Raw genomic sequence first — 13768 nt, 5'->3', positions numbered from 1 at the left:
CTGCTTTAGAGAGAGATTTGAACACTTCAATCAGAGATTGACTGAAAGGTGAGGGTGGAGTTCAAGCCACATTGTAAGTGAGAAACCAAGTGCTGGAGATTCACAGGAATGAGACCTGGCCACCACCTTCCAGCAGCTCACAGTCCCAGGGACCAGCTGAGGATGCCAGTGACTGGGGACCAACTCTGCACTGGATTCTGGCATGTGAATGTCTGGGAAACATGCCAGGGGAGGTGGCATTTTGGGCTGGCTCTGAAGACACATGGTTGAAGGAGGTGGCAGTAGGAGGTGCATCCAGACGGGGGACAGACCTTAGTGTGACTTGTGGAAGGACTCAGAGTGGCTGCAGGTGGCTAGAGTGAAGGATACACGTGTAGGGGATGGTCAGGTGGAGGTGGAGGCAGGCTCCAACAGTGACTGACTGTCTCAGGATTTAACCATTTCCTTTATTGTCATTGGACACTGTTGAAACTGACTTGTTGGGGACTGGGAGGGGGTAAGGATGGCTTGAATGTGGCAATGGCAGTGGCTCCCAGACTTCTAGCATGGGGCCCTAGCATCTGTGCTGCCTTTTTTTCTTTTTAAACAGAGATCCCAACTCCAGGAGGAGCAGTGAGGATGTTGAGGGCAAGGAATTTTGTGTGTGTGGGGGGGAGGGGGGTGGGGAGAGTTGATTGGGGGTGTAAGGATCTCCTGGCAAGGCTGAGAGATGTCCAGAAGATAGCAGACATGAAGACAGCCCAGCACTGGCCAGGGGACTGTCCCGCCATGGTGAAAAGGCCCTGTCTGTGTGCAGCCCGGTGTGGGAGGTCCTCACCCCATGAGTTCTTAGGAACAGTCTCCTGTGGCTGAGAACTGAAGGTGTTATTGTGTTTAGTCTTAACTGATTGAAACAGCCCCATGTGGCTACTATGTCAGAGAGCACAGGCCTGGGGCTCCGAGCCACTTAGGGGTGGGGTGGGATTGGGGTGCTGTTGGTTGAAGGCATGACAGGCAGAAATAGGGTTTGTAGCTGAGAGCCAAGGGCGTAGCCCTGGAAAGCAGCTGTCTTTAGGGGGAGATCAAGAAGAGTAAACTCACGGGCACAGTGGCTCATGTCTGTAATCCCAGTATGCAGAAAGTGGAGGAGGCAGTAGGGTCTCAAATTTGAGGCCAACCTGGGCTACATCCTAAGACAGGGAGAATAAACCCCAGGAGACAGGCAGGTCAGAGCCTGTGCTACGAAGTTATAGCTGACACTGGCGGACTGGTGGGTGTTTTAAAGAGCTCACTGGAGAACTATGTGACCCAAAGAGGAGAGCTCAGTATCACCAAGGGCGTCTGTGACCTTGGTGAGAGCAGCCGGGGCTGGAGCAGGTGGCAGCAGGACTGCTGGATGCTGAGTGAATCGTATCCTGACCTGAGAGGCACGAGGTGTGGGATAGAGCTCCATCTGCTGAGCACCCTCAGGAGGAGTTTGTGAAATGTCACTGGATGTCCAGGCCCAAGACCACCAGACAAAGGCCTTGTTTGTGCTGCCTGTGAAGATCTGGGTGCCCTGGAGCTCTGGGCCACAGGATTCCCAGGTTCTTTCCTCCATCGGTCTTGAGAGCGGTCAGCCCCTGGGGTGGCACTGCTGCTGGTGCCGGGGAAGTGGGCGGTGGGCCAGGCCACCTGCAGAGTAGGCCCCTGGCACGAGTTGCTGGGGCCTCTCCTCTGTCACAGGGTTCCCAAAGCAGGGCGAGCCTGCTGCCCGAGGCTTTCCAGCTGGGAGGTGATCTGAGGACAGCTGCTTGGCTTAAGGAAATCTTTGTTTCCACGATCATAGCTCAGCAGGCCGGGCTGGCCAGGTGCCTCCTGGGCCCGATGCCTGGCATGGCCACCTTTTTGCAGGGCCTGGACAGAAACTTAGGATGAGTCCCGCCTCTGCAGTCTTCTTGGCCTCCTCTCCAGGGAGAGTAGGAAGATGTTCTAGGATGGGAGTTTCTCGGTCTTTTCTGTCTTCATTTTGTCTTCCTCACTTCCGTGGCTGGAAAATGAAACTTTTAGCTGAACACCTATGGTTCATGACTGTAATCCTAGCTACTCGGGAGGCTGAGATAGGGAGGATCAAGGTTTAAGACCAATCTGGGCAAATAGTTCCCAAGACCCCACCCCACCCCCATTCTCCAAAATAACCAGAACAAAATCATCTGGAAGTGTGGCTCAAGTGGTAGAGCAACTGCTTCTCAAGCACGAAGTCCTGAGTTCAAACCCCAGTTTCACCAAAAACAAACAAACAAACAAAAAATAAAAACAAAATTGCACCTTTGCCCTGGAAGAAACTGTCTTCTTAATCCTTGGACTCAAGCTTTGGAGGTAACCAAATAAACCCCAGATCTTAAAAAGTCAGATCTGCTTCTCCAAGACAGGGAGCGGCTTCTGGGAAAGGGAAGGGGATTGATTCTAGGAGGAGCTGGGCTCCGGGACACCCACACTTCTCAGGAGGCGCAACTCATCTCCAGCTGCCAGCATCCCTCAGTGAGGGGTCCTTGGTCCCTGATGCCTCCCCTACACAGTCAGGGTGGGGAAAGAGGCAGAGTCCTGGAGCTGCTGGGGCTGCCCCATTACAGTGGGGAAATTTGATAGTAAAAGGCTTCTGTCATTTGCCAACTGCAAGTCGCTCTGCCTCCGTCTTGCCCATCACGAGTTTGGAGTTTGGGGATGGGCAATTAAGCTGATGGATGGCTTTGGGGGAGGAAAGGGCTGAGGGCAGATGTCCAGAGGAGGTAAGGAAATCCTGGCAGTTGCCAGGGTCCGGGGGCACGCCAACATGGCACTTTCTCTTTCTTGGAACCCTAGTATCTGAATCTTGCAACAACTGCAGAGCTGGAAGTTCCTCAGTGAGAAAATTCTACCCGACATCAAAGCAGAGGTGAACAGACTGGATTTCGGAGGTGGTTGAGAGGGTGTTGGGAGGAAGGTGGCTGGCCTGTGTGAGGAAGGGTGGTGATGGTAGAAGGACTGTCAAGGAATATTCTGAGGTTGAGCCAAGCTTGTCTTTGACCTGGAAGCCACGAAGTGTGGGATAAAGTCCTCTCCTGCCAAGCTTCCTCTCGAGATGCATGTAAAACTTTGGGGTGATGTCCAGGCCCTAGAAAAGCCAGTCAAAGATGTTTGCCTTGGGTGGGTGGAGGCCTGGGAGACAGCCAGAGCCCCTGGAAAGTGTCTCATACCAGCCAAGGGGAGAAAGGAGACTTGACCTTCAGGAGCTGTTAAGGAGGGCTGGTGATGGATTAGACGTGCCGGATGCATGAGAGGAAGGAGTCTAAATGACTCCCAGATTTCTGCTGTACTGTTTGTTCATGGCTGCTACTTCCTCCCCCTCTGACTTCATTTTAATCTAGAACAGAGCTGTCCAGTAGAACTTGGTGCAATGACTGAAATGTTCTGTTCTGTACTTCCCAATATGGCAACCATAAGCTACAGGTAGCAATCCAGACCCTGAAATGTGGCTGGGGTGACTAAGGAGGTAAGCTTTGAATGTGATGTTATTTTATTATTTTTGGCAGTGCTGGAGGGTTGAACCCAGGACCACAGGCATGAGTGTTCTGCCACTCAGCTCTACACCCTCAGCCCTAAATTTTATTTTAATCAATTTCAATAGCCACACGTGGCTAGTGACCACTACATTGGAGCACACAGTCTGGAATGCTGTCTGTTCGCCATCGATCCACCATTTACCATTCAGTCTTGGTCTATAATTGAGTTCTTGTCTGTTTCCCTCTGTGGACTGTAATATTGTTGAGGTCAGGGAATACATTTAATTTAGGGTTGAATCACTTCCTCCTGAGTTTTTGCACAATGTCAGGCAAATCACCGGCACCCAGTAAGCAGTGCCTGTGTTCAATTGCCAGCTGAGAGGGCAGCTCAGACTTGCTTTTCAATTCAAGGAGATTACAGGCTTCTTGCCTCAGAACAGCTGCTTACCCGATGAGGATTAAAGAAGAAAACAGTGTTTACAAAATGCTTTTGTCAAATGGTACTGGGCTGGGTGGGGCGTCAGGGCCAAACCCACGCGGGCAGCCCTGAACTCCAGGAGTCCGCTGTCAGCACGTAGGCCCAGCCAGAAACAGTAGGACCAACTTTTAAAGAATGTAAGGAAACTTGATTTGTGGGCGAATGCTGTCTTCTTAAAGGATCCCCCACAGGGCCACGTGAGCTCTGTGAAGTGATAAAATCCATCAGCAAGGAAGTATCTTCAGACTTCCTGCCCTCCTCCAGGTCCTGTAAGTCACCCGATTTCTCCTTCCCTGTCTTCCTCCTGCTGCAAAGTGGGGTGTTCCTTCTTGCTGGGGTGAAGGTAAGGTGGAGGCAGAGCGGGGGCACTGATGAGGAGGGACTAAAGAGCTGCGTTGGAGGGCCTGAGGGAGTTGGTGGGAATGATGAGAGACAGAGAACAGTTTCCATGGAACTCTGTCCCTATTCTTGGGGCTTGGGAAGGGCAAATGTGACTGAAGTCACATGGGACTTGTCTTCAGTGGCTCTGACTGAAATGTAGCCTGGACACAGGAGCATGTGGTCTGGACTCAGGAGGGCTCCCCCCTTGGTCATGATGTCCTGGGCCACCTCCCTGGACTTGCCTTCCTGTGTGGACCACATTCCTCGGGGCCGCTCACTGCAGGGAAGCCTCGCCCTTTGTTGGAAGACTTGGTTTCAGTGGAAATCGCTAACAGTGATCTGGAGCCAAGTTTGGTTAGATGTTGGGCAATACTGTTTTTGCCCAAAAGTGACTAAAATGATCATTATGTCATGATGCTGACTTTGCTGTGGGATTTGGTAAAATGTCTTAAGGCAGTATGGAAGAGGGGAAGCTTTCAGTCCTAGTTCACTGTGGTCCAGAAAGGAGGTACATGAAGAGAGCCCCACCAGCCCTGCTGTCCTCAGTCCTGAGCCCGGCTGCCTTCGGGGCTGTCACCTGCCCCCACCCTACTGATGTCACATCCCTAGCCTGGCTGCGTCCTGGGCCCCACCTCTTCTGTCCAAAGTGTACAAAGTCCCTTTGAAGGCTAGAAAGAGGCACACCAACAGGAAAAGTGCTTCCATTGGGGACACAGCACTGGTTCTCAGCTGGGGAAAATTTGCCCCTCAGGCCATGACTAGAATTTTTGGTTGTCAAAAATGGGGATGCTAACTGATCTAGTGGGTAAGCCCATGGCTAATGCTGATCTGACAATGCACAGGTCACCACCCAACAACAAGGAATTATTCAGTCCCAAATATCTAACGTCAAGGCCAAGAAACTGTGGGATAGAATAACCCAAGGGAGCTTTGTACCTCCTTTCCAACATATATGCATTTTCCAAAATGTATATATACTATTTCAGATTCAGGAAAAAAAAAATCCAAGTTTTTAAAGTGTGGTATCAGATGCCTGTAATCCCTGCTATTCAGGAGACAGAGAGCAGGAAGATCACAGTTCAAGACCAGCCTTGGCAAAAGGCTAATGAGAGTCCTAGCTCAACAAAAAGGCTGGGTATGGCACTGCATGCCGGTCATCTCAGCTACAGGGGAGACAGAGGTAGGAGGACCCCCAATCCAGGCCAGGCCAGCCCAAAACATGAGACCCTACCTGAAAAATAACTAAAGCAAAAAGGGTTGGGGAGTGTGACTCAAGAGGCAGAGCATCCGCCTAGCAAGGCTGAGGTCCTGAGTTCAAATGTCAGCACTGGCAAAAAAAAAAAAAGAAGTTTAAAGACAGGAAAATTTCCTTTAACTGATGGAAACTTGCAAGCTTAACACTTGAAAGGAAAAAAGAAAGAGTAATTATTAGGGCACCAAGAGAAAACAGGAAATACAGAAATAGTGTAATAAACAAACTTAGACACTTGATTTGACAAATATTCCTTGGCCACCAGCGAATTCCAGGGTGGACAAGGGGACATCCAGACTGGGAGGCAGTCACACCTGGCCTGCGGGGTAGAATCTCACAGGCTGAGCAGATGTCTCCACAGTTTGAGGCAATATGGAAAACCAAGTTAGCAAGGAGGAAGGTTTTCCCAGGTGGGGTCTGCCAAGGCTTTGGGGAGAACATGAGGTGCTTGGAGTTAAAGCTTGGCCAGGTAGAGAAGACTGTGGTCACTTGAGGTCATCCTGTCTGAGTTCAAGTACAACTACTTACCTAAAAATTGGACAGTCTTAGGCTAACTCACTCCCTCAAGTTTCTGTTTCCTCATTTGTAAACTGCATAATAAAAGAATGAATGTTGGCATGGTGGAGTGGCTCAGGTGGAAGAACACCTGTCTAGCCAGCGTGAGGCCCTGAGTTCAAATCCTGGTACTGCCAAAATGAAAGAATGAATTCTGTCTCCTTAAAGGATTTGCCACAGGCCCATGTGTGGTCTGGACAGGGAAGAAGAAGTGTTCCCATACATAACCCTAACGCACGGGGTCTTAAGGATTAATTGAATCATTGCATGGAATCTCAGTGCAGTGGCTGGTGACATGCTCCGTCCTGTTAGCTGGCATATCAGAAGAGAGGAGGACAAAGGGCGCTCCTGGCCAGGGGGTAGGAATGTGGGACGGTGGACAGGGGCCAGGAGCTGGGATTGGGGTGTGGCTAAAACCTGGCATGAAAGCATGGCCTGCTAGCAGACCGCTGGTGGCCCCCAGGGACATGTTGAAAATGCAGGAGCCTCAAGACCTGATTTTGGTAAACTGGAAGTTGCACTTTAATGAGTCCCCAGGTGAGCACATCAGAGCTGGAGCAGCAGGGGGCCGGACCACAGGATGAGGTTGTGCTCTGGCCAGGTGCTGAAGCGATGACGGAGAGACAGATAACGGACATAAATACTTATAACCTAACACAGAGACATGCACGCTTTCTTTGCAAGAGTTGGGCAGTGTCTGACTTGGGGCTCAGTGCAGGCAGCCTCCTGGTCATTGGGAAGTCCCAGGGCCCTGATGCTAGGGAGGGGGGACTGGTCAGTGGGAGATCTTGGAGATGGGAGCCTGGCAAGCCCCTGCACTGGACAGGAAAGGAGCATGGCTGCTAGGGTGTGTGTGAGACAGGAACAGAGGGAGGCCAGGGAAGAGGCCAGTCTTCCTCTTATCTCCCTGACATCTGAGGTTCTCCCGGGAGGGCCTGGCTCCCGCACATCTGTGCTGAGGCTCAGACCTCAAGAATTCTCCCTCCATGCACATGTGGAGGAAAAGCCATGTCCAAGAAGCCTTGCCACAAGCAGGGGCACACCCCTCACAGGTGACAAAGTCACTGAGTGAGGAGTTTGGGGGGGAGGTGGCAGCTTCTGAAGGCAAGTCAAAGGCAGTGTTCCTCGGACCCATCATTACTGCAACAGGAGAAACCCATCTCAGGGTTTGAATTTTCCTTCAACATAAGAAAGAGACCGAAGCACGGGGCGGGCTGGGGTGGGATCTCAGTTTCTTCACTGGGTCTTTTGAGGCGTCAGACTTTACATTCTGGTGGGAAAAAAGAGGCTTAAAATTGAAAGCATAACCCTCTCCACCTGTGTGTGTGTGGCAGGGGGCAGTTCCAGGTCACCAGGAACAGCCAAGCACTGTGACTCCTGTCAGGTGTGTGGTCCACCAGACTCCCGAGTTGGGCTGGGAACGATGCTCTGACGGTGAAAACCAGGGATGGTGTCTCTTCCAAGTCCAAGCCTGCTTCAACAGGCTCTCAGGGAACCTCGAGAGGTCTAGAAGGACTGTCTCAATCCTAGAGGAGGAGGGTCCCGTCCAAGCTCTTATGGGCGCACCGTTAGTAGGAGGTACAGCAGACCGATAGACACTGGAGGACGCCCAGTGAGCGCCCCCTGGCGGCAGAAAGCAGCTTGCAGTCATTTTCTACCACAAGCCCACTGAGGGACGAGGACCAGTGGACTGATCCAAGACTTAGGGGATTTTGCTCGTTGTCAGGGGCCAGTGGCTGATGGGGTGGGCTCTCCTTCCTGAAAGGGTGGGCAGGTGTAGACAGCGCTGCGCCCAGCGGGCTGAGGCTCTGGTGTTGGAGTGTGCGTGGATGTGCGGGCATGTGTGTGAGCGTGAACTGAGAGGGTGTGCATTGCCTGTGCGCGGGTGTGTGAGAGTGAGTGTAAGTGTGTGAGTGTTTTGTGTGTGGGGTTGCCTTCCCAGAAGGAGTGTGGCTCAGCATTTCCTAACCCCATGCCTTCCCCACATGTCTCTGTCGCACCAGGGCCTGGCAGGAAGATGAGCTCCCGTGGATGGGGACTTGTTCTGGGATGCTACCTGTTGCTGGCCTTTGCCTGGAGCCCGGTGCTTAGCCATGTTCCACGTGGCCAGCAGGAACGGCGGGTGCAGGAGGGGACCCAAGAGCCACCTACCCCTCTGGACCATGCTGAGAGGTGAGGGACCATGATACTGTATTTGCAGGAGTGCTGGTTCTGGCCGGGTCAAGCCTGGGGGTGGCAGCTTCCAGGGTGCTGGTTCCGTGGGAGAGGCAAAGGGGCAAAGCCAAGGCTGAGGAGTTGTCCTTAGAGAGGCTGATTTTGGTGGAAGACAAGCCATTTCTCCTTCCAGTGACACAGGCTCCTTGTCTGAACCTGAAGATGGTGGTCCAGCCTCATCCCAGCCCTAAGGGAGCATGAGTCTTTCAAAGTTTTGCAGTAAACAAGGAGCAAACCAAACTCCCCGTCAGGCCCTTTGGCTTGTGCTTGCGTTGGGCCTCTGAGTATGTGTGCAGTTCTAGGTACTAACCGGAGTAAGGAGGCAGAGACAAGTGGCCTCAGAGAGACACCCCACAACCCAGATGTCCTGTCCAGTTGCAATAGGGAAAGGGATTGGTGGGGGCAGGGCAAAGCAAGTGTCACTGTTCCCTGAAAGGTTATGAAGGACTTCAGAATGGTGCTTGTCGTGTCTATGACCTTGAGTGATAAAGTCCAGACTATAGGAGATGTTTTGTAGGCACACACAGGTGCTTAGATTGTTCATCAAACTGTCACCCATGAAAAGTGAGGTCCTGAGGCCTGGACATGGCCCCATGCCAGCTTTGGGTTTCACCTCTATCCTGACCTCAGCTGCCTTGATACTTGAGGCTTCAGGTCATGTTACGGAACAGGATCTGGAACCAAGGAACCCCATTCCTTTTTTTCATCTTCTTTTTCTATTTTTCATTCAACAAACACAGATTGAGTACCTGCTGTCAGTCAGACTGTCCACTAGGCCCTGGGAAAGCACATAAAAGACAGTCCCTGGCCTCCAGGAAAATAGAGACATATGATACAGTACAATGAGGCTCTGTAGTAGGGGGCACCCCCTATGCTGAGGACACCTGGAGGGAGCTCCCAGATATAGGAGGGGAAGGCAGCTCAAAAGGTGTGTGCAGAGGAGTGGCCGGGGGAGTTGGGGTGGTAGGGACTGGGGCCTGAGAGTGGAGGATGGAGGAGAGGTGAGCCTGAGGCAGGAAAGTCTAATGCTGAAGGGTCCCCCCTGGACTTCATCCTACAGGAAAGATGGAGTCACAGAGAGTTTTGCATTCCTTGGTGTTCTAGAAGGAACACTGTAGGGGAAGCATCAGGAAAGATACACGACCACAAAGAGACGAATTCCAGGGGCACAGTCCAAAAGGCAATGGTGTATTAGAGATGACGAGGGCCCACGGCCCAGTTCTAGGCATACTTTGGGACTTGAGCTGACTTCTCAGGACCCTGCTGCATGTGGAGGTGAGGCCAGGGAGGCACCTGCACTGAGTCTGAAGACTCCATTCTGGGTCTCTGGTGATGGTGTTGCAAACGGCATTTAGAGAGACAGTTCAGGGGCAAAGTGACAAGGTGGGGGTTTCAGTTTTGGCATGTGACACTTGTGGGGCCTGTTGAATGTCAGGATGGAGACTTCTGGCAAGACGTTTGATGTCAAGGTTTATAGCTCAGGTGAGCGGTGGGGGTGAGACTGTCCATTTCTGAGCACTGGGCTTGCTGGTGGTTGAATTCAAGGCATATGCTTCAACATCTTGGATTGACTGGGGGTAGCAAGTGAAGCCAAGTTAGACAAGAGGTGACCAGTTAAGAGGGGCTTTGCTGCCACCCAAGATGGATCTGTCACAACCCTGGTTGCCAGGGCAGCGGCAAGCTAGAGAGCAGGGTGCAATGCCTCAAAGTGACAAAAGGTGGCAGCATAGAGCCACCACCTTCCAACAGCTACCAAACTGGTCCTTCCAACATCAAGTGGAAATATGACTGACTCCAGCTGCTACAGCCCAAAGGCATGCTAAAGATCAAGTTGAAACCTCTCATTTACAAATGGGTCAGCTGAGCTGATTATTTCTAGAACCCTAGATGTATGATAGGAACGCATAGTTTTGTCCCGCAGGTGTGGGTTTCTCCTGGGTAGCCTACATCTTGCATAGCCTTGGGTTCTGCTTCCATTATGGTGGTTCCTGTTAACCAAAGGGGCAAAGGAATTTTTCTGGTCTTTGATTCAGGATCCCAGAATTCACCCAGTGCCAATGTAAGGCAGAGCCTTGAACATCCAGATGAGGGAGGGCGAAGGCAGGGCTGGTCCTCTAGACCGTTGGCAGTAGAAGACAGATGATTTCCCAACCTTAAGAGTTCATGACTAATCACTGTGACACTTTATTCCCTCAGGGCTGAAAAATACAGCCCCAGGCAGGGCGAGGAGCCCCCAGCTTCCCGGTGCTATCGCTGCTGTGACTCGGGGACCCCTGTGTACCAGACGATCCCAGCACCCCAGATCAACATCACCATCTTAAAAGGTCAGGTGACTGCAGAGACCAGCATGGGTGCCTTCCTCCCAGGGCTGAGCTGGTGGAGTTGTCAGGGTGGAGCTGGATGGGAGCAGACTGGCTCCCTCAGGACCAGAGCAGAGGCAGGCTGCCATCTGGGGGAGAGGCGGAAGTTCTGATTTTGAGACTCTGGCCCATTTCCAAGAGGAGGGACTCTGGTCCATTTCCACAGGACTGAGAGCAGGAGGGTGGCCTCAGGGCTGCTGGGGGCCGCTCAGCTTACACAGGACCACAGGCCTCTGAGTTCTTTGTTTTGAGGCTTGGTGTGGCCAGACCATTTTCTGCAACGTCATCCAGCCCTCTTTCCCCCACACCCATGACCCTGCACAGTCCTGAGGGAAACCCCGTGACCCTGATCCTGATCAGAGCCCTGACATCTGCAGTCCATTTGCTTGGAGTGAGCCTGGGCCTGGCCACAGAGCCTGCTGCTTGTGGACAAACCCGTATGTTCCTTTATCTTCGCCAGGCTTTCCACAAGGAGAAAAAAATGATTGCTTCTGGATGGAAATAGATCCAGTAGCTTGACTGATTTGAGAGTCAAAATACACCAGTATCCAGGTCAGGGACCCTTGTGGGGATGGGGCCTGTTAAGGGTTGTGATGTTGAATCCAGATGGCACCAAGGGCAAAGCCGAGGAGCAGGGTGACCACCAAACTGCTCTCTTGACACCCTGTGTGTTCCTGTCCCTTTTAGGTGAGAAGGGTGACCGAGGAGATCGGGGGCTCCAAGGCAAATATGGCAAAACAGGCTCTGCAGGTGCCAGAGGCCACATCGGCCCCAAAGGGCAGAAGGGATCCATGGGCGCTCCTGGGGACAGGTGTAAGAACCACTATGCTGCTTTCTCGGTGGGCCGGAAGAAGCCCCTGCACAGCAACGACTACTACCAGACAGTGGTCTTCGACACGGAGTTCGTGAACCTCTACAGTCACTTCAACATGTTCACGGGCAAATTCTACTGCTACGTGCCAGGCATCTACTTCTTCAGCCTTAACGTGCACACCTGGAACCAGAAGGAGACCTACCTGCACGTCATGAGGAACGAGGAAGAGGTGGTGATCCTGTATGCCCAGGTGAGTGACCGCAGTATCATGCAGAGTCAGAGCCTGATGCTGGAGCTGCAGGAGCAGGACGAGGTGTGGGTACGCCTCTTCAAAGGCGAGCGAGAGAACGCCATCTTCAGTGATGAGTTCGACACCTACATCACCTTCAGCGGCTACCTGGTCAAGTATGCTGCTGAGCCCTAGTGGCTGCCACCTGTGGCGCTGCTGGGGACTGCTGACCTCCCTGTCTTTTTCCCCAACCCACCCCTGTTGCTCTGTGGACTCTGGGGCCCTGCATCAACCAGGCTGACCCCCTCGCCTCTCTCCCCTGCCCTAGACCTGGCTTCCTTGACCTTCACATTCACGGCTTTGACATTCAACAAGATGCCCTTGACTGGTGGGGAAGCCAAAAAGGCTGTGTGGTCCCAGATCTGGCTGCCTCTGTGGGTAGAGAGCTGCTGGCAGATGAAGCCATCAGGGTAGGCCACCTGCGACAACACTCAGGGCCCTCCAGCTCCCTTCTGTGCACACAGCCTTAAGCGACCCTGCAGCATTGTCCCGTGGGCGTCTGGGTGTCCCAGAGCCTAGCGCCCTGCTCCTGTTGCTGGAAGTAATTAAGCAAATGCTAACGGTGCCAATGGAGCAAAGTAAACTATGGAAGGAAAAGGAAAGTGTTGTTATTTTTGCCTCCGCAGCCAGCTGGCTCCCTAAGGGAGACTGTTTGTTTTTGCTGGAGGTGCCTAAGATCTCCACATGAGAGTGGATCCAAAAGAGAGGCCTGGGCGGTGAGGACGGGGCTGGCAGCCTGAAAGGTTCAGAAACTACATCTGCCTTAATTCTGTTAGGGCACAGTACAAACCATTTTGAGGACAGTGGGTCTGACCTCTGTGTCTTGTTGACATTGCTGTGGCCCAAGGGGCTCAGCTGGTCTTTCTGAGCCACAACAGTGAGGGGGTTGGGGCTGGACATCTCCCCAGAGGGACAGCCCAGTGCTCTCTGGTTAGCTCTGGGCTGGTAGAAACAGCCTGCCCACTCCGGCTCACAGGCACCTGACAGTGGCTTGGGAACCTCAGGGATCCTCAGACCTCCAGATGTTTCTGAGTTGCAAAACTCCTCGTACATCTGGGATCCATCCTTCTCCACTCCCCCAGGCTACCCTGGAGGCCCAGGTGGGATGCCGTGCCTGTCACTCTGGTCTGGGCCTCCTGCTCCTTTGCGCAGGAGGGTCATCTGTGGAAGGCACCAGGCCTTTGCTTTTGTTTCTATCAAACCCCCTCACGTAGCCTCAGTCCTACTTCCTGTCTCAGCATCTGCTGTGCTGGTTTTTAGCCAGGCTGACAGGGCCATCAGGCAGTCAGTCAGGGCCAGACTGACTGTGGCCCTCACCAGGTCTTTGATCAGCAATTTGGGGGAGGGACTTCAGGGGAGCTACAAGTGGCTGGAGAGCCATCCCTGGGCTCCTGTTGGGTCAGTCCTGAATCAGTATGGAAAAGGAAACAGGAAAAAAAGGAAACACATGTCTAGCCACTGGGCTGAGACTCAGTCTGTGGAGAATGGAGTGTCAGAGAGCCCCAAGGTTCTTCCAGAACAGTCCAGAGACAGGCATGGAGGTCCATAGGTGCTCTGTCTGTCACTGACTTTGGCTCTGCCCACAGCAGCTGGCAGCCTTGCCTTTGGCTGTCTGGAACATGCCACTCCTTCCCCATCTCACTGCATGTTGGTGCCCAGGGCCTGGTCACCCTCACTACCTGCCTTGACCCCTAATCCACTCACCAGGGCCTTTCTTCCCATCTCAGTTGTGACCCATCCTTCTTTCCTCCTGGGGCCTGGCTACGTGGGTAGGGGGTCCGCACGTGCCCCCTTTGAAGGATTCTGCCGGTCAGACTCTCCAAGCCTGGTCTCCATGGGCGTGCTTGCGCACAGGGGCTGCCTGCCTTGTATGTTCCACACCACCCTTTCCAGGAAACATTAAAGTTGGTTTCTGTTTTTCAGCA

At 52.9% G+C, this 13768-nt stretch overlaps 1 protein-coding gene across 6 annotated transcripts in view; it reads left to right on the top strand.

Annotated features, from left to right (window-relative positions):
* The window catches only part of C1qtnf1 (C1q and TNF related 1), a 26786-nt gene extending 13018 nt beyond the window's left edge, over window positions 1–13768 (top strand). For 3 of the 6 annotated variants that reach the window (XM_074044979.1, XM_020158061.2, XM_074044980.1), the window contains exons 2-4: window positions 8170–8338; window positions 10577–10704; window positions 11428–13768. In XM_074044979.1, the coding sequence (XP_073901080.1) occupies window positions 8184–8338; window positions 10577–10704; window positions 11428–11978 (834 nt within the window). In that variant the 5' untranslated portion in view covers window positions 8170–8183 and the 3' untranslated portion in view covers window positions 11979–13768. Of the gene's footprint in view, window positions 1–4040; window positions 4322–6577; window positions 6704–8169; window positions 8339–10576; window positions 10705–11427 lie in introns of those variants that run through there. The other 3 variants (XM_074044983.1, XM_074044981.1, XM_074044978.1) reach the window with 3 other exon arrangements.

Source organism: Castor canadensis, chromosome 11, assembly GCF_047511655.1.
Source record: "Castor canadensis chromosome 11, mCasCan1.hap1v2, whole genome shotgun sequence".
Taxonomy (NCBI): Eukaryota; Metazoa; Chordata; class Mammalia; order Rodentia; family Castoridae; genus Castor; species Castor canadensis.
The sequence above is the reverse complement of the archived record's forward strand: the minus strand, read 5'-3'. Positions and strand labels throughout refer to the sequence as shown.